The following is a 20421-nucleotide window of genomic DNA, read 5'->3' on the forward strand; positions in this document are numbered from 1 at the left end:
GTGACTGTGACTCCAGACAGATCTGTGTTCATTGGAGAGACGGTCAATCTGAAGTGTGTGATAGAGTCTGATCTCAGTGACTGGAGATATGAGTGGTATAAAGACAGAGTAAAGTTACAGACGTCTGAGCGTTACACTGTAGACAGAGACACTCTCACTATCAGAGGAGCTGCTGAGTCTGATCAGGGTCAGTACTGGTGTAGAGGACAGAGAGATGGAAGACCAAACTCATCACAATCAAGATCTGATGTTTCTCTCTCTGTGACGGGTGAGTTGAACATCAGTGTAACTCTCTCTACAGGATTGCACAATCAATCAATACATTACACTGAATGCAGACTTCTGAAAATACATTTTAAAGCAGAAGTTTTTAACCTTAAGTGCAAACTTAAAAACAAAACACTCATGAAGTGCTGATGAAACAGAAAAACGACACTAGAGCTGAAGACGTCTGTCTGACACGTGAACACACACCTGAGCAACAGATGAAAACAGTTCTGTGTGAATGATGATAATTACACTTCAGTTCCATCACTTCAATAACTTTAAACATCTTTCTGTATGAAATTACTTAATTACTGTTTGCATGTTCTGTGACTCTGAGTCTTTATTCAAATGCAGCTTTGAATCGCTTTTTAGACAATCTTGTCGTCGTTTTGTACAATTATGATTTACAGTTCTTCAAACAGTCAATTTAAGATGTATATTATTTTATACTCTGTGATGTGTGTAGCGCAGCTGAACTCTGACTCTTGAGGATCTGAATCTGTTCTTGTTCTCCTGCAGATCTAAAGCCGAAGCCTGAACTCACATCAGATCCTGCAGGAGCTGCACTGACAGGAAACACAGTGACTTTGACCTGTGGCATGGATCCGTCCACTGGACACTGGGACTTTTACTGGTACAAACACACACTGAACCCTGAGACAGAGAAGACAGAAACAAACCCCTACAGCCTGAAGATTGATTCAGTGTCTGATGGAGGCCAGTACTGGTGTAGAGCTGGAAGAGGGAAACCAGTCTATTACACACAATACAGTGATGCACTGTGGGTAAATGTTACAGGTGAGAGAGAATGTGTGTGTGATGCAACATATACAGATCAGAGACCATATCTACACAACGTCTAAAACTATAAATGCAATAATCTGTGTTTGTACAGAGAGTCCTAAAGCTGTGGTGACGGTACGACCTGATGAACGAGTGTTTAGAGGAGAAACAGTCACTCTCAGATGTGATATAAAGTGGAGAGGAGACACTGAGTGGACATACAGATGGGAAATAGAGGAAAACAACAGCTGGTATAAAAACACTGTCAGCCGAACCTCAACACAAGAGTTGATCATCAGCGGAGTTGAAGACTTTCACAGCGGTAAATACACCTGTACAGGACTGATGAAGACTCAACGCTCTCAGCGCAGTGATGCTGTTACACTGACTGTATCAGGTGAGTTTGTGTTTGTTGTGATCCGCTTCTCCATCAGTTCCTCTACGGCTCTGTAACTCATGATGTTTTGTTCAGCTGAAGCTCAGGCAGTCCTGCGAGTGTCTCCACAGCCGTGGCTGACTGAAGGAGAATCAGCGACTCTGATCTGTGAGGTTTCAGGCTCCTCTACAGGCTGGACGTTCAGCTGGTTCAGAGATCATGATCATCTGTCAGACAGCAGCAGAGGAGCTGGAGGATCTTACACTCTCAGTCCTGCGTCTCCACCGCACACAGGAGTTTATACGTGCAGAGCAGAGAGAGGACGACCAGCCTATCACACACACACCAGCAGCACACAGCCACTGTGGGTCACCGGTGAGGATTTGTGTTTGTGCTCGTCCGTATTTCTGTTTCACTGCAGTCTCTGTGTGTCAGTTTAGATTGAGATTTTGCTCTTTTCAGGAGTTTCTGCTTCAGTGTCTCTGGTCATCAATCCCAGCAGAAGTCAACACTTCTCATCTGAGTCTCTCGCTCTGAGCTGTGAGGATCAGAGTAACTCTGCTGGATGGACAGTGAGAAGATACACAGACGAAGGCACACACACTTGTTCAAATCAAACAGGATCTTCATGTGTAATGGACTCTCTCAGCACATCTGACACTGGAGTGTACTGGTGTGAGTCTGAATCTGGAGAGAAACGCCGTCCTCGAAACATCACTGTACACGGTGAGTCCGTATTATAATCACATCATCTGCTAATGTTATAATCTAAATTATAATTACAGTCTATACACATTTTCCAGTTTTCTGTACAGCTGATCGCAGAGTAGGCAGAGGCCCCGTCCACACGGATCCGGCGTTTTGGAAGCATGAATCCGATATTTTTCTAAACCGGGTCCCAAAGCGGATAAATCTGAAAACGATCATCTTCCGCTTTCGTGTGTACAGCGAATCCGTATATTTTCTGAAACGGTGATGTCATCACACTACGTCCAGCACGGTGAAGAGTTTAGGGATACAACTACGGGCACTGGGCATGAGCACATCAATATCGTGTCATTTAATTAACGTATCTGCGATATTGTAAGGGTATGTCTAGGGTTGGGGTAGGTGTCTGCATTAATAAAACACATCTGTTAAGTAGCAAATGTATTTATTGTTATTTTATTGTGAGATTTTGCCTCACCTCCGACCACTGATATACCCCTTCCCTTCTAGCCACAACTCTTCTTCTCCGTTTTTAGTGTATTTCTGTGGCAGAATTACAGCGTCACACACTGGCCTGGCATGCAAACTACATCGTTTTTAGTCCGTTTTTGTAATCTCGTGTGGACGCAGATATTTCTTGAAACGGGGAAAAAAAAAGATCGGATTGGGAAAGCGCTGGCTTCGTGTGGACAGGGCCAGAGTTTCATTTGTGTGCTTGGGGGGGCACCTACCGGGCCGGCAGACCACGAGCTTACATTTTTTAATATACCATATTCATATATCATACATTCTACATTTAAAATACATTTACAATGAACAGGGACTGTATACAAAGAGTAGTGTTAAAAATATATTGTAGCGCACAGTTAGGCTCTTTATAGTTGTAAAACTGCTGTTTTGTTTTGCATCGGCAGTGATAGGGTTAACACAGGGAGTTCAGAGGTGCGGGAACACAAGCGAGAGAGGGTGCGCTTGTTACTAGTCACGTTTACATGCACTGTTTTGTCATTCCGATTAAAATCATTCAGATTGAAAGATTTAATGGACTGTTTACATGCGACGTTATCTAAACCGATCTGGTGTTTACATGTGCTGACTTTCAATCGCAATCATTTTGTGACATGAGTGCCGTATCAGAAATGTCGACGCTGTCCTCTTCAGCAGCTGATGGAAGTGTTTACGGTTGCCATAGCAACTCTCAACAACCACCAGGATTTATACGGTTTTATAAAAGCTATTTGTGTGTTTTAAAGTGTAATAATCATGCATACATTCTTCTCCGAGGCGCAGTTGAAGTAAAAAGCGCCAGGGACAAACGCTGTCAAGATGAGGGTGCAGCCAGGCCGTGTCTGTCATTATTCCAACATTATCTCCATAACTTCTTACAAAATAAAAAGTGTAACGTTACCCCTCAGAAAATGTATCTTTCTAGTCAACACTCAACAGCACTGGTGTGAGCGCGGCGCGTGAGCTGTATTATATCACACACACTCAAAAGTAATCCAGTCAGGTCGTTTACATGGTGACATTTTTCGTTTGATGGGTTCATGAAAAGGTTAATCCCACCCCTCTCAAACCGATTAACGGATACACTTTCATTCGGTTGGGGCATTTTTATTCCGATTGAGGTGTTTATATGGAGCATTTTCATTCGGATTGGACTTTTAAACCGATTACAGTGCTCCATAAACGCACCTGTCATTCTTCTGACATTACAATTGGCCTTACCTAATTCAGAAGAAGCCGCCCCTTTTGCGTAACGTTAGATGTCCACTATCTTCTCTTCTGATAGATTTGCAGTCAAATCATTCTCTCTGTGCAATAGGGAACGATCCGAGAATCTCCTGAGCCATTGCAGCCAGTTTCAAATTATTCTCATAACTGAGAAACTTCTTTCTGAGTCTTACGTAGCAGAGCCAACAGGCAAGTTGGCAAGTAGTTATTTCCACATGCATCTTGAGATGTTTCATTAACCTGCCGCTGAATGGTATATAAAATCAAAGCCAAATGCTTAAGTTCAGCCTGTATGATCACTGCCGTCTGTTGGTGTGTGTCTTGTGTTTGTAGATGGTGAAGTGATTCTGAGTTCTGTTGATCATGTGATTGAGGGAGAGACTCTGACTCTACACTGTTTACATCGATCTACAAACCCCTCGATCCTCAGCGCTGGTTTCTATAAAGACGGATCACTGATCCAGAATCAGACGACAGGAGAGATGAGCATCACTACTGTCTCAAAGTCACATGAGGGTTTCTACTACTGTAAAACAGAGAGAGGAGCGTCACCCCACAGCTGGATCTCAGTCAGAGGTCTCTGAATAATCACTGATTTTACTTTTGTAATGTTATCATACAGTATCATGTCACTCACAGACAGATGTGTGTGTTTGTCCGTTCTCCTCAGCAGCTCGTCCATCATCTTCTCTTCTGGCCGTTGGTGTGTCTGTAGGATTGAGTGTTTTCTTCTTGTTCTTCATCTCTCTGGTCCTGCTGTGGAGACACAAACACAAGAAAGGTGTGGAGCAGTTCATGACATGATGAAAGATTAAACCACATGAACAACAACAGATGGAAGATCCAGTTTCTGAAGTCTAGACAGGATTAATAAATGAGCAGTTAATGCATCAGATATGAGTGAACATACTCTTAAAGTGACCATAATGATCTTTGTCTCTGTTATAGATCAGCACCGTAACGTTCAACCGACGTCAGTCCCGAATCCATCTGGAGGATCGAGAGCGGAAAACTCTCCTCTGCAGTCCGGTCAGATTTAATAACAAATGATTTATATTTATTTATTACTGTGTTTTTCCTCTTTAAGACTCCTTTGTTTTTCATATTTTTCATTGTTTGTTGTCCTTTAGATTCTGATTACATTTATAATGACGTGACTCCAGTGAGAGACTTAAGAGTCTTAAAAATTAGTATAAAAATAAAAAAAATCAACAGAAATCATTAAATCCTTGACTAGTTCCTTGTTGTGCCTTTTCAGACGTCACATATTCAGAGGTCACTGCTAAGAAAAAGAGACCCGTGGATAAAGGTTAAAACTCTCTTGGACTAAAGTCATCAGTCATTAACCGATAACCTTTAATATTTAGTTCATAAAATAAAAATAGATATTTCTTTCTAATTGACTTTTTCCTTTTTATTTCAGATGATACTGTGACAGAGCCAAATAATGTGATGTACTCAGAAGTCAGACCAAAGAAGAAATGCAAAACCAAAGGTGAGGTCCTGTTTTTCCTACAATATTTCCAGCATGTTCTGCATAATCTGATGATTTTGTTCTGTATTAGATATTAATACTGCCGGACCCAGTGATGTGACTTACGCACAGATCAATATACAGGACAAAAAGAAAAGCAAGGGCAAAGGTAAACGACAAAACAACAAACTGAACATCAGCTGTCTGAATGAACCATCACATTTACTAGAGAATATATAATGCTTCTATAATATCAGGAAACACCCTTATACAATCATAAACTGATTAAGGCTACTTTATTTTGGAAATGTAACAATTCTGTGTTAACTGAAATTAATTAAACAGAGCAAAATTAATATTGGAGAAGATCAAAAACAGGCCTAGAGAGTCAGATAATCAAGCTGCTGTTTCTCGTGACAGGCGCTCGATTTGGTGATTTTCTGATCGAAATGAAATCGAAGGAGAAACACAGAGGTAAATAAAGAGATGCTGTGAAACAGCAGCTTACAGATCATGTGAAAGTAAAGTATTTAAAAACATATACAATATTTGAACATATATATTAATTATGACATACAGTATCTCTCTTGATATAATGATGTATTGTCAGTTATGAGTGTATCTGCAGATGTGAAGCGTTGTGTGTGTTGTTCACTCTCAGGGAAGAGCAGCGCGTCTGGAGACACTTTATACTCTGACCTGAAGCTCGACACAGATAGAGGTGAGAGAAACACACAGTCATGATCATCACTGTTAAAGTCAAACCACTAACCGTAACTATTACACATCAGCAGATCACGATGATTCATGTGTGACGATCATAACCGTTGTGTTCTTCAGGCGCTGATGCTGGAGCCGCTGATGCAACTTATGCTCCAAACAAGTGTGCTACACAAGTTTTCAAGAAGAAATATTAGTGTGCTTTCAGTCATTCAGTTATTTGAGAGGATCTGTAAATCAACAGGAATACATTCATTCATCCAGAAACATTATTTCCCCATAATCATAATTAGATCCATCAGTATGATGACAAGTTCCATGATTTCACGCTCATTCACTGCGTCCTCAGTCTCTCCACCAGAGGTCTTCAACCCCGCTCCTGTGGACCCGCTGTCCTGATAAGTTTATGCCCAACCTGCTTTAGCCCGTGTACTTTCAACATGTGCTCCTGAAGATCTTGATTAGCTTCACCTGTCTTTAATTACGGTTGGAGCTAATGCCACGTCCCGTAACCTGTGTTTTTCCAACCTTCTACTAGGGCTGTGCAATATATCGAAATATCGCAAACGGACATATCGCAATATGCATATCGCAATGGCTCGCAATATCTGACTGACTTTAATACTACTTCAACATTTGTTCTAAACAACAAGTTTTAGGTCACACATTGGGCAGAGAATAGACTGGGCACATTACTATTACTTATAGTCAGACCCACATCAAGATGTTTGGTCTGGAAACTCACCATTGACAGCTCAATCCGAGGGGCGGATAAACGGTTGTCTTTCAAACTCCCTCTGCACGCGATAGGATAGCGCTACAACCAACCAGAGCAACGAAGGTGAAGCGGAGCTTGCAAAACTCAGAGCACATCTTCCCTTTTTAAGAATGACTTCAGTGCTGTTCTTTGTTTTTTTCTCAGAGGAAAGCTTAACTCCAAGTCTTCCAGAGTCGCGGTCAAAGCTGATTCGAAAGACCGCCGCCGTTCGCCAGTTTATGTGTTTACTAGAAGCACGCAAGCGCAACTCGGCCGTCGTCATTATGGCCCCGCCCACCGACTCTATACACGATGTGATTGGCCCGGCAAGAGTTTGGTTAGGGTGCGTCTAGATTTCTAGGCTAATTACTTATGTAACTTCAATCCAATAATTTGCAGTCTCATGCTGTTTGACACACACACTGAAACGTGAACAATTTATGACACAAATGTTTGCTAAAACATTGCTGGTCACTTTCAGAAGTTGTAGCGATGTTTTCTTTTCCCAGAAAGAATGTGAAACAAATAGTTTCATTCTCATTTTTTTAAATATATTTTTTAAAATATAATTGAAATAGATTTTACACACTAATTGCAATATGGTATCGCATATCGGAGATCGCATTACTTAACAAGATATCGCATATCGCATTTTTCCTCAATTACGGCCGTTAAACCCGTGACGTCCCAGCCGTGAACTCGTACTAGATCGACGTACTCCCGGTTACGAGTTCTGACATTACATAGCCTGTGAAAAAACAACGGCAGCCCCTACGGATGCGGAATAAAAGGACGGCTAGTCGTCCATAAAGAATAAATTAATACTAAATATATTTCCAAATATACAAATAACCTAAAATAAAAGGTATTACAGCTTCTCTTGCCTTCTGCACCATATTTCCTCCTCCGTTTCCCTCAGATAAGCCAGGAGTAAGCACCTTTGGTGAGAGAAATGATTGTAAATGAGCATAAGCACCATAAGGTCCGGATGGTTTGTTTATATCTCGTTACTGCAATTCCTGGAGCTCCGGCAGTTTGGCGTGACTTTGACTAGAACGCTACAAAGTCGTGAGTCATGGTTAAGTCGTAATTTACAGGCTTAAAAACCTGCCTGGGACGCAGCATAAACTCTGCAGGACAGAGGGTCCCAGGAGCAGGGTTGAAGACCTCCGATCTACACCTTCGGTATTGGTTTAAAGAGGTTAGAGACCCCTTGTGGCGAACAAATACATATTGTAGCTTTAAAAGGACATTCAAATGTGACATCACTTTATAGGGACCAAATGTCCTGTTTTCCCAGGGCATGGACACTTGGTTATAGATAGTATTTTGTAATATAACAATTTTCTATACATACAGAGGGAGCATACTTTAAACTATTGAAATTAATAAGGCATCTTTGAGTAAACTTCGAGTATTTGAGTATCTTATTGCCGGGCCGAGTGTCCTGGTTTTCAGTCATCAAAATACGGCCACCCTAAAGACTTTGCAAACAGACCTCACTCTTTTTTCCTATCTAACAAACTCTTAAACTTTATAGTAAACACATTTCAAACACTTAACATATAACACAGTCAACATGGAAGGAGAAATAAAGCACAATACATTTTCAGACTTATACGTCTCTCATCTTCACTCCGCCCACACAGAACAGAGAAAGTTAGTTAGTCTCAGTAAAACATGCAAAAACGCAGTTCATTACATTAAATTATCCTTACCAGACCTTAGAAGAACACCTGAGCCCGTCAGCGGCAAATGTGCGCCTAAAGATGGCGCAGTTAGCACAGCAGGAGGTGTCGTGCGTCACCAATATGTGCCCCATATAGAAATGTTCTGCATGAATGGTTCCTACTATAATTAATAATTTACATCGTGCCTTATAACACAAATATAAAAGCACAATTTTTTGATGATGTTCACTAACAATATTAATTACATTTTATTATTTCTGAACCAGCTACAAGTGCACTATATTATCTGCCCATAAATGATGTAGCAAATGTATCTATAATATAGTAAAGCATTTTCATTTATATTTAACACATTACTGTATCAAATAGTGCCTGTGTTTTTGCTAAGACAAGATTATGTTACTTATATCATTATATATATATATATATATATATATATAGCCTTATATTATACATATTATTTTCTTGTTTTCATTTATTTTATATTTGCTGTTTTTTTGCTGCAGTTAACAAAGCGTAAGATTTCTATTTGATAAATAAAGAGTGACATAACATTTTCTTTTCATGACTTTCACATTTGTTAACCTAAAGGTTGAAAAATGTTAATAAAACTTTTGTTCCTAGATTGTTGTTATTCTTCTGAACAAAATGAATGACCATATGTTAATCAGTTCAGGTTCAGTTCAACACAAAAATAATGTTTGCGGCGATTAAATCACATGTTAGTTTTTTTTTTTTTTGTGGTGTAAATCAATAATTTAACACTAAACTGCCAATAATGTAAACCACTGGGAGACCACCGATGGTTGTTGTTTACTGCATTGCAATAATGTATTTTCTGAAAATTTCGACACGTTCTCACTCCCAACTTCTCACACATTGACGCTTGATCAGGACCCCATAAGCACCATTTTTCAACACGCAGGTACTCCATTGCTTTCAATGAGAAACCTTTAGCGTCATACAGACGCGTTGAACATGTTCATTTCATCATCATTATTTTTATTTTATTTTTATAATTCAAATATTTATTGAGTTTTTAATTTTATAACAAAAAAAAAAAAAAAAAAAAAAACAGATAACAACAGTGAGGATCCATGTAAATCTCTATAAACAGCTTATGTTCAGATTACATTATAGACATGTATGTGCAGAAACTATCCCATTGTTCTTTCATGATTTCATTCGTACATTGTCTTCCCAACATCTTTTCACATGAAGCATTTTCAGTCATTCTTTCTTTCCACATTCTAAGCGTTGGGGCATGAGAGTCCTTCCAGAATTTCAAAATAAGTCGGGCACATGTTACCAAAGCAGTATTTAACACTCTAAAAGTATGTTTATTTAACATTGGCACTTCTCTTTTGTCTCGAAGTAAACACAGTCTAGGTGATTTGGGCAGGATACAGGATAACCAACCCTGCATGTAACTTAAAACACTGCTCCAAAAAGCAGAAATCACCGGACATTCTCAAAGGGCATGTATCAAAGTGCCTTTAGCTATTTGACATTTCCAACAGAGATGTATACCCATTTTATAAAGCCTGGAAGGAGCATAATAATATCTGTTAAGAATTTTGTATTGAATAAACTTACCCCTAGCTTCTCTAATGTGCAACCCATTGTTTGACAGAATTGAATCCCATGTATCATCATCTATTATACATCCTAAATCTCTTTCCCATATTACTTTCAGACTTTTACTTGTATTGTTTTTAACCCAGGGGCAAATATTGTACCATTTTGAGGCTTTACACAATATTGGAGGTAGTAGCAGAAAGGTCTCTACAGGATTTTCCCCATTTAACAACTTAACACTTCTTTTCAAACAATCTCTAATTTGTAAATACTTCCAAAATTGGTCACGACCCTCCAAGTTAAATTTCCTTTTGATATCATCATATGACATAAATATGTCTCCCTCCAATAGATCACCTATAGTTCTGATACCTTTTCTTTGCCATTGCGCCCAGTAAATAGTCTGTCTATTAATTTTAATTTTGGGGTTATGCCACAAGGGGGCATATTTTTGCATATATGCAACCAGTTTGTATTTTTTATGTACCTCCAACCATACCATTTTAGAAAATTTCAAGATAGGATTTTGCATTCGATTCCCTTTATTTGACTTTTGTGATAGAATATCTATCGGTGAAAATGGAGAAGCAAGCTCTCGTTCTATCAAAATCCAGTCCAAGTTGATTTCCCAGACCCAATGTTTCACCAGACTAGACATCTCAAAAGAAATACTGTAATGTTCTACATTGGGCAGGGCTAATCCCCCTTCTTTTTTGGGCTGGCAGAGCCGGTTAATGTTAATACGAGGTCTACCTCCATTCCAAAGAAAGTGTTTTATCATGTTATTATAACTTATTAGTATTGGCCGTGGTATGCACATAGGTAACATTCTAGTATAGTAATTGATAAGAGGGGCTATGACCATTTTCACTGTACTTACTTTCCCCCATAATGTTAAATTTAACTTGCTCCATTTATCCAAATTAGTCTTAATTTTGATGAGCATTTTTCCATATTGTTCGCCATAATATCATCAATATTTGGGTTCAGTTCAATTCCAAGATATTTCAATCCTTTATCCACCCACCTAAAATTGAAACCAGTTAATATACTATGAGTGCAAGCTTGTGAAACTGGCATCGCCTCAGATTTATGCCAATTAATTTTGTACCCAGAGAACAGCGAATAATTATCAATAACTTCAAGTAAGGTTGTGATAGAATTAGTGGGGTCTTGACTTATTACCAAAATGTCATCTGCGTACAAAAATAATTTGTGTTCCCTGCCCCCAGCAAATACACCTTTAATTCTTGAGTTTTCTCTAATTTGAATGGCCAATGGCTCTAAAAAGATAGTGAATAATAGTGGACTTAAACTGCACCCTTGACGTGTTGATCTGGAAATATTAAAAAAAGAAGAAAGCACCCCATTTGTAAACACAGCTGCCTTTGGTCCCGAATACAAGATTCTAATCCATCTGCTGAATTTTCCATTTAAACCGAATTTCGCCAGGGCTGTAAACAAGAAGCTCCACTCTACCCTGTCGAAAGCTTTCTGGGCATCCAGAGATATAGCTAACACGGGATTAACATTATTTCTATTCATCCATAAGAGATGCAGTAATCTTCTCATATTATCAGACGCAGATCTGTTCTTGATAAAACCTACCTGGTCTTTATGAATAATTTGTGGCAATACAATTTCTAACCTTGTTGCTAACACTTTGGATAATATTTTACAATCGACATTTATTAAACTTATTGGTCTATAATTGGCTGGATCAGTTAAATCTTTGTCGCCTTTTGGAATTAGAGATATTACTGCCTGGTTAAAACTTTCAGGAAGTGATCCATATTCAAACGCTTCATGAAGTACTTCAGTCAAAAATGGGCAGAGTATGTCTATACATTTTTGGTAGAATTTAGCTGGAAAGCCATCTATCCCAGGTGACTTTCCAGATTTCATTGCACCAATGGCCTTCTTTACTTCAACCTCTGTTAAAGGAGTTTCCAGTTTGTCCTTATCATTTTGTGAGATCTTTGGAATTGTCATTTTTTCAAAAAAAGCATCCATCTGATTCTTATTAACCATGTTCTCAGATGTATACAAGCCTTGATAAAACATTTTGAAAGCCATATTAATATCTGAGGAAGATGTAACCAATGTATCATCCTTTTTGATTGCAGTAATCACATTCTGATTATCTATTTGTTTAAGTTGTCTTGCCAATAACCTTCCCGTTTTTTCCCCATTCTCATAGAAATTAGCTTTAAGCCGGAAAAGAGCATACTCTGCCTTCTTGTTATAGATTTCATGAAAACTAAACTTAAGCTGACAAATCTCTTTAAATTTACCATCATCAAATTTCCCTGCTATTTGTTTTTCCAAAGTACCTATACGTTCCTCCAAAGTTTGGATCTTTGCCTTATTTTCTTTAACTCTTTTGGAGCTGAAAGCTAAACATTTACCACAAACAAATGCTTTCAGTGCATCCCACACTGTGGCTAACCCGTTAGTAGACCCAACATTTATCTCTAGAAAATATTTGATATCCTCTTTTAATGTTGACACAAATTGTTCATCCTGCAGTATGCTTGAATTCAATCTCCATCTTCCTTTACAGTTTTTCTCAACCTTTAAATTTATACGTAATTCCACAGGTGCATGGTCCGTTAAAGCAATAACACCTATTTTACAGTTCAATATTAAGTCAACACATGAATTAGAGATCAAAAAATAGTCTATTCGGGAATAAGTTTTGTGGCAGTGAGAGTAAAAGGTGTATTCCCTATCCAGAGGATGCACCAGTCTCCAAATGTCCACTAAACCAACATCTTCTTTTAAAGAATTTAATGCCAGACCTGTTTTAGTGATTGGAGTTACATTATTGACACTCCTATCAATATATTCATCCGGAACATTATTAAAATCTCCACCTAATAAAACATGTCCTTGCAAGCTTCCCAGCATCTTATTAACCTTATGTATAAAATTTGGTTCATCTCTATTTGGAGCACATATGTTGCATAAAACAACCTGAACGCCATTAATAAGTGCCTGTAGGCATAAATAACGTCCATTTTCGTCCTTGAATTCTTGTAATAAAACAAAATTAAGTCTTTTGTTAATAAGTATCGTAACACCGCAGCTTTTACTTGATACTGAATTATGAAATACTATCCCAACCCAATCCCTTTTTATCTTCAAGGCCTCATTTCCATTTTCAAAGTGTGTTTCTTGAATATATGCAACATCAGTGTTATGAGACTTAAGATAACTGAGTATTTTTTTCCTTTTGATTGGTGTGCTGCACCCATTTATGTTCCATGATACAATATTAACATCTATATTGCGCATTATTACACCATGGCGAGTTATGTATAAGCCCTGCATCTTCCAGTCTACAACCATTAAACAAATATTGACAGCTTTGTGTGAACCAAATAATAAATAAGAATACCTCACTTTGGAAACCATTACTGGAACAAACAAAAAGCAAAACTAGCACTGTCCTAAAAACAAACATAACAGTGCAGATGCCTTCCAGGCAGAATGAAAGTTATTTCTGGTCTGTGTGGGTCCCACAGACAGCAGCATCTGCTGCAACACCATTCAGGGTAGCTCCCATTTTAGTCATTTCGGCAAACAGAACGCTTATGCCCATCTTTGACGTTTCTTCTTGGTTAGCATATGCATTGTTAACTGTTGCAGAGCTAACATTGGCGTCACTCACCGTAACAGTAGGCAATCGAGTTTGTACACTCTTCTTCTTGGACCCCATGGACATGCTTCGCAATGATATCAAGTTTAGTGAATTAAGAAATTACCACCGACCAAAACCGTGTTGTTTGGGAGAGATTAAGTTGTTTAAAAGCAGTATTAGTTTGACGGGGTTCGGAGCTCTGCTAAAGCGCAGCCATTTCCTGGTACCTCACCACGTGACTCCCCAATTTCATCATCATTATTAATTATATATTGGGTTATGATTTTGCCATTATGACTTTTTGGAGGGAGATTCTCAATTGATTCAGCCAACAATTTTATTTACATTATTTATTTAAACTTACTCATTTGTGGATTATATAATATAAAAAACAGAATAAAACAGAATGTAGGCCTACTTATATATCAAGAGTTCTGAGGTCAAAAACGTTTAATTTATGTGAAGAAAAGGCCCAAAAGCAATCAGTCTTCATACGCAGCGCCCTGGCTTCACAATGAAGAGCCACAGGTACAGCACAGGCAGGGCCGGCCCGTGAGGTTGTGGGGCCCTAGACATGATCATAAAAATTGGCCCCATTGGAGTAAAAAAAGAATCCATCCATCCATCTCGGGGAATCGACTCCTCTTTATTCACTTGTCTCTCGCTTACCAATAATGATTGGAAGTCTATTTATTTTTTGCAAAAGGTTCTTTTGAACACTTAGTTTCAAATTACGAGTTAAAAATAAAGCAATTCAGCGTTTTTTTGCGTCATTGTGTGATGACGTCACTAGAACGTAATTCTAACTACTTATTTTTATGGTATGAAACGTTCAAATCGAGCCATATGAGAACGCATATCGCTGATTATTACCATACCTTTCCTTCACTTAGTTTAATAGTGTTTATTGTCATTGTTTCCTTCTGTGATGCTGCATTGTGGACAAGTTTGCTACATTTTGCACACAAAAACTCCATAATCTAAAATTGTGAAATGGTTCTGTTATCCACAACGGTAGGTTTTGAGCGCTGCTTACAGATGCAGATGTGAGGGTCTTATTTTAATTTTCTATTTTCTTTTATTTTCATTAATCCATTGATAACAGAAAGAAAATGCGCCTAGTACAGCTTAATGACCGAGTCTATGTTGCTAAAGTAATGAACGCAACTTGCTCGCGCATCTGATTGACAAATAAACTGCGCACTCTTATATAATTTTTTTTCTTTAATATTGTGGTTATTTTACCTCGTACATTCTGTGCAAGCACTTATTTGAATGTAGTCATTTAACTTAACTGTGCACATGCATTTTAGACATGTCATGTAGTTTTAAACATGCAATAAATGCACATCCATGAATAATGTGCTATCCTTTTGATTTATTAGGCTAAATCGCATTTACTTCTGGGCTATATGGGCCATTTCAGGAGAATCCATCATTTAAAATTCATCAGAGTTATGGAAACGTATCATCATTTTACAAATAAAGTTTCGGAGAAGGATTCTTTCTACATCCTTGTATCCTGCGGTCACTCCTGAACTAGGTTCACCATCGATTTTGTTAAAAAAAAAAGAAGAATCGAAAAGGAATCGAAAACAACAGTGGGGAATCGATTCTTGGAATCGACTCCGTCGATTCCGGAAACAGGAATTGGAATCGGAATCGATTCCAAAAATTTCGGAATCGACCAGCCCTAGGTGACGGTCTTTCTCTTGGCGTGCTCAGTATAGGTAACAGCATCACGAATGACGTTCTCCAGAAACACCTTCAACACACCGCGCGTCTCTTCATAGATCAGGCCAGAAATACGCTTGACGCCGCCACGCCGAGCTAGACGCCGAATAGCGGGTTTCGTGATTCCCTGGATATTATCGCGGAGAACCTTTCGGTGCCGCTTAGCGCCTCCTTTCCCGAGTCCTTTACCGCCCTTTCCTCTTCCGGACATGTCGACAGATACTCTTCAAATCACAGCAACTGAATAAAGATCAAATACTGGAGAAGAGGAGTTTATAATCAGCTAGCGGACCTGGTTGAAACCACAGTAAGGGGCGGACCTAGTTTACGTCACCAGTTAATTATTTCAAATATGATCAGACTTTTGACGCTTGATGGTGGAAGTATTAATATTAACATCATATTTAAATGTTTTTATATATATATATATATATATATACATACATATATACATATATATATATATATATACACACACATATATATAAAAAAATACACTTCGGAAAAAGAAAAAAAAATAACTTTGGTTATTTTGTTTCTAAATAAGATATTATATGGGGGACATTTTTTTCAGGGAATTAAATGTTAAATGTGTTTTTCTTTTAAATGGAAATTATCTTTCATTGAGTTGTTGATGTGGCTCTTAAAAGAGCCTTTGGTGTTTGTGTGGCTGATGCCGCGGTGGATCTAAGCGCGCTCTCCGCGGATGCGGCGGGCCAGCTGGATGTCTTTGGGCATGATGGTGACTCTCTTGGCGTGGATGGCGCACAGATTGGTGTCCTCAAACAGACCCACCAAATAAGCCTCGCTAGCCTCCTGCAGGGCCATGACAGCGGAGCTCTGGAAGCGCAGATCCGTCTTGAAATCCTGAGCGATTTCTCTCACCAGCCGCTGGAAGGGCAGTTTGCGGATCAGCAACTCAGTGGATTTCTGATAACGGCGAATCTCTCTCAGCGCCACGGTACCGGGCCTGTAACGGTGAGGCTTCTTAACGCCACCGGTAGCTGGAGCGCTCTTACGGGCGGCTTTGGTAGCCAGCTGTTTCCTCGGGGCTTTTCCTCCGGTTGACTTACGAGCGGTCTGCTTGGTTCTCGCCATTGTTTCTGATGAGCTCTGCGGGCTGCGGGACTGCGGCTGCTCTGAACAGAACAAACGAATGAAGAGCTCACAGGAACACAGCGCTTATTTAAGCCTAGAGCTGCCATGCGCTGATTGGATGGAGTCGCTTCAGAGGCATTCGATTGGCTATTGTCGTTATAGCAGTTGGCCAATGACGTCTCCTGTTTTCCCGCTCAAAGTGTATATAGTTTTATTTATGTCAACACTGGAGAGTATAAGAACTATGGACTCATGAACATCCAGATGAAATATAAAGTAATTTCCTTTTTATAAAGATAGGATTAACTCCAGAAAAAACAAAATATAGAAGCAAGAACAAATTGTTTCCACCTTTTATTAAGTCATGTAATTCTGCATGCATCTCCAATGCAGAAATATTTTTTTTATATTACATTTACATTTGATATTTTTAGAAAGTCATTTTAGGGAAATAATATTATATACCGGTAATACTAAAAACATATAATATTGCAACGTTGGGCCACAGAATCTCATCAAATGTAGAAAACATCTGATGGATCACTTGCAGGGTTTACTGCTCATGTATAACAGTTGCCAATATTTACATTAGTATATCACAATATTAATCATTTGAAATGTCTTCATTTGATGAAAAATCTATTATTAATGTTCAGATTTTATATACAAAACCTGATGAAGTGACTGAAAACTTTGGCCTTTATGTGATTTACCTCCAGGAACATCACCTGTGCATTGGTCAAGACATTTGGGCAAACATTACTATAAACTAAAATTGTGTTGGGCATTTTACTTAGTTAAATGTTGATTTATCTAGACCATTAAAACAAAACAAAAAATCCCCCAAAAGCAGTTCATGGCTGAACAATAGACCATTGTGTAAATATGGTCTTAAGAGAAAAAACACTGCAGGTTTATTTTAAGACCTAAAATTCAAGTAACACAACAGTGTGCCTTAGTTAAGTCAAAATGCTATTAATCATTAAAAAAACTCTCTCTGGGAGAAATTGTGTGGCTCTTAAAAGAGCCTTTGCGTTGCTAAAAGCAGGCTTTGGAGTATTTATTTGGACTTGGCGGGCTTCTCGGTCTTCTTGGGCAGCAGCACGGCCTGAATGTTGGGCAGCACGCCGCCCTGAGCGATGGTCACGCCACCCAGAAGCTTGTTCAGCTCCTCGTCATTGCGCACCGCCAGCTGCAGGTGTCGAGGAATGATACGGGTCTTCTTGTTGTCCCGAGCGGCGTTTCCAGCCAACTCCAGGATCTCAGCGGTGAGATACTCGAGCACAGCGGCCAAATAAACCGGAGCACCGGCACCGACGCGCTGGGCATAGTTGCCTTTGCGGAGAAGCCTGTGGACACGGCCGACGGGGAACTGCAGTCCCGCTCTGGAAGAGCGACTCTTGGCCTTGGCGCGAGCCTTTCCGCCGGTTTTGCCTCGTCCGCTCATTGCAGAGTTTAATTTGTTCTGAAGTCTTAAAAGAAATAAAGATAATGCCGTAGTCCAGTGAGAGGCGATTTATAAAAGAAAGTGTGCCAGTCTCCTATTGGTTCAAATCTGGAAACATTTCCAGCCAATCAGTGACCTTCCCTCTAAACCCAACCCCTTTCTGCGACTGACGACACTCAAGGACGCCACGCTGTTGTATCATCTAATGCCGCTAGGATTCCTTTAAATGGGCGGCTTTTTATATAAATAAGTATAGTTAACATAATCATAATATAGTAGTATCAGTGAAATAAAATAAAAATAAGTGTATTTGAACAACAATGTCAGGTCATTATCCTTCCCCATATGGAAATCTAATGACGTTCATTGGACAGATTATATTGAAATAAAGCTCTTTATATGAATCAGTGGGTGGCTCTTAAAAGAGCCGTTTTGATGAAACCATAAGAAATAAGTTTATCTCTTTTTGGGAGCTGCCCTTTTAGGCTTGGCGGCTTTAGGCTTTGCTGCTTTAGGTTTAGCCACCTTGGCCTTTTTAGGGCTTTTGGCTGCTTTCTTAGCGGCTGCTGGCTTCTTTGCCTTCTTGGGGCTCTTCGTCGCCTTCTTAGCGGCTGTGGCGGCGGGTTTCTTGGCCTTCTTCGGTGATTTCTTCGCGGCTTTGGGCTTCTTTGCTGCTGCAGCTTTGGGCTTCTTAGAGGCCGCGGGTTTCTTGGCTGCGGGCTTCTTCGCTTTAGGAGCCGCTTTCTTGGCGGGTTTCTTCTTGGTCTCGACTTGCTGCTTGTTGAGCTTGAAGGAGCCGGAGGCCCCGGTCCCTTTGACCTGCACCAGGGCGCCTTTAGTCACCAGACTCTTGACGGCGATCTTGACGCGGGAGTTGTTCTTCTCCACATCGTAGCCGCCGGCAGCGAGCGCTTTCTTCAGGGCGGCGAGGGACACACCGCTCCTCTCCTTCGACGCGGACACAGCCTTGACGATGAGCTCGCCGACGCCTGGACCTGCTTTCTTGGCTTTCGCGGCGGACTTCTTCTTGGGCGATTTGGCCGGGGCGGCAGCAGCCGGGGCTGGGGCGGTTTCTGCCATCTCTATCTCTCTCTGATCGGAACTAAAGTCTTTCAAACGCTGTCTGGTTTGAGCAATGAATAGCGCTCGCGCGGCGCTGCTCTTGAATTACACATGAGAACCTCATAGACTCAGCCTGCCCGCTCACGCGTCTGTGCGCGTCCACGAGCTCCTCACGCTTGTGTTTTCTTCTCGAACATTTCAGGAAAAACTGAAGCAAGCGGTAAAATAGTTTGTCACAGTCGAATCAAAGTGAACACCAAGCAGAGGTTCTGGCCTTTCATCAGAGACTCAAATACGCGGAGAGGAAATGTTACTTTTGCCTTCGTCAGGTCAAATCCAAGGCGAGCATCAGCCACGGCGAAACTCTACGTGTAAATCCGATGGATAATTTGAATGAAAACGTTAATAAAATCCTAAACCCGTCCCCTATGTGTCCAGCAAACAGTCTGAAAGAGACTTTAGTGAAAGCAGCATCAGTGAGGGTGTGAGGAGGCTTTCATACAGCTGTTGATTTGGGCAGCTTGAAGCACACGAACATCATCCGGAGTCTCGAGTCTGTCTGTGACTCTCATGTCCGGCCAGCAGAGTATCCGTGTTTTAACTCCTTAAACACATCGTTACTGTACATAATATCACGACATAAAATGTTAATTGCAATAAAGGATTTTTTTGTCTCCTGATTCATCATTCATCTCATATATTGAACCATGTGAATAGAAACCATGGAAATTATTGCTCATCATAAAGCAAGAGACAGCACAGGTCATAATGTCCTTTAATCACTGCACATGCGAATCCACAACACAGTCATGACAACTGCCCATTATGTTTGATATGTTTATTCAGGCAGAAAGCTATAGGTTTGTAACAATAGCTTAATCTACATATGCTACACAGGACTTTTGTCATTTTATAATATTTTAGAGATGGGATGTAATACAAGCTTTCATACAAACAAACATCGAATTATGATTCCAGGCCGCATCACAAGTCAAATTAGATATCATTCAAACATTTAGTTTGAAATAAAGAAATTCAGCTTCTGAAGAATGACAGATCATCTGTGGAGCTAATATGAGTCACACACACACACACACACACACACACACACACACACACACACACACACACGTGTTGTTCATGTGCTCCAAACTGCACAAAAACAAAACTACACCTGTATATGAACACCATAATAAAGAGCACAACTCTTCAACGTAACAAATATGACCTGGATTTTTTAATCAGGGACATTCGATTATATACGGTTTAACAGCGGTTGATTAGACTGTGAAGCATCAATGGGAAGAAGAAGAAAAAAAACTTTATATTAAAATAAATTACACATGTAT

At 39.8% G+C, this 20421-nt stretch overlaps 4 protein-coding genes across 4 annotated transcripts in view; 1 reads left to right on the top strand and 3 right to left on the bottom strand.

Moving 5' to 3' along the window:
• Positions 1 to 222: 222 nt before the first annotated feature.
• Positions 223 to 20421, top strand: part of LOC137079517 (Fc receptor-like protein 5) — a 256219-nt gene continuing 236020 nt past the window's right edge. Inside the window, exons 1-10 of the mRNA XM_067447471.1 lie at positions 223 to 268; positions 787 to 1065; positions 1163 to 1461; positions 1534 to 1801; positions 1889 to 2152; positions 4202 to 4444; positions 4539 to 4649; positions 4817 to 4897; positions 5127 to 5177; positions 5292 to 5363. Coding sequence (XP_067303572.1) covers positions 867 to 1065; positions 1163 to 1461; positions 1534 to 1801; positions 1889 to 2152; positions 4202 to 4444; positions 4539 to 4649; positions 4817 to 4897; positions 5127 to 5177; positions 5292 to 5363 — 1588 coding nt within the window. The 5' untranslated portion in view covers positions 223 to 268; positions 787 to 866. The remainder of the gene's footprint in view (positions 269 to 786; positions 1066 to 1162; positions 1462 to 1533; positions 1802 to 1888; positions 2153 to 4201; positions 4445 to 4538; positions 4650 to 4816; positions 4898 to 5126; positions 5178 to 5291; positions 5364 to 20421) is intronic.
• On the bottom strand, positions 16125 to 16578 carry LOC137087570 (histone H3). Its single transcript, XM_067452068.1, has one exon. It carries the CDS (start codon positions 16561 to 16563, stop codon positions 16153 to 16155), a length of 411 nt encoding a protein of 136 aa, XP_067308169.1. The 5' UTR covers positions 16564 to 16578; the 3' UTR covers positions 16125 to 16152.
• On the bottom strand, positions 17306 to 18028 carry LOC137079932 (histone H2A-like). Its single transcript, XM_067447547.1, has one exon. It carries the CDS (start codon positions 18008 to 18010, stop codon positions 17624 to 17626), a length of 387 nt encoding a protein of 128 aa, XP_067303648.1. The 5' UTR covers positions 18011 to 18028; the 3' UTR covers positions 17306 to 17623.
• Positions 18465 to 19111, bottom strand: LOC137079640 (histone H1-like). The gene has a single exon (XM_067447527.1). It carries the CDS (start codon positions 19088 to 19090, stop codon positions 18467 to 18469), a length of 624 nt encoding a protein of 207 aa, XP_067303628.1. The 5' UTR covers positions 19091 to 19111; the 3' UTR covers positions 18465 to 18466.

The sequence above is a fragment of the Pseudorasbora parva genome, chromosome 1, assembly GCF_024679245.1.
Source record: "Pseudorasbora parva isolate DD20220531a chromosome 1, ASM2467924v1, whole genome shotgun sequence".
NCBI lineage: Eukaryota > Metazoa > Chordata > Actinopteri > Cypriniformes > Gobionidae > Pseudorasbora > Pseudorasbora parva.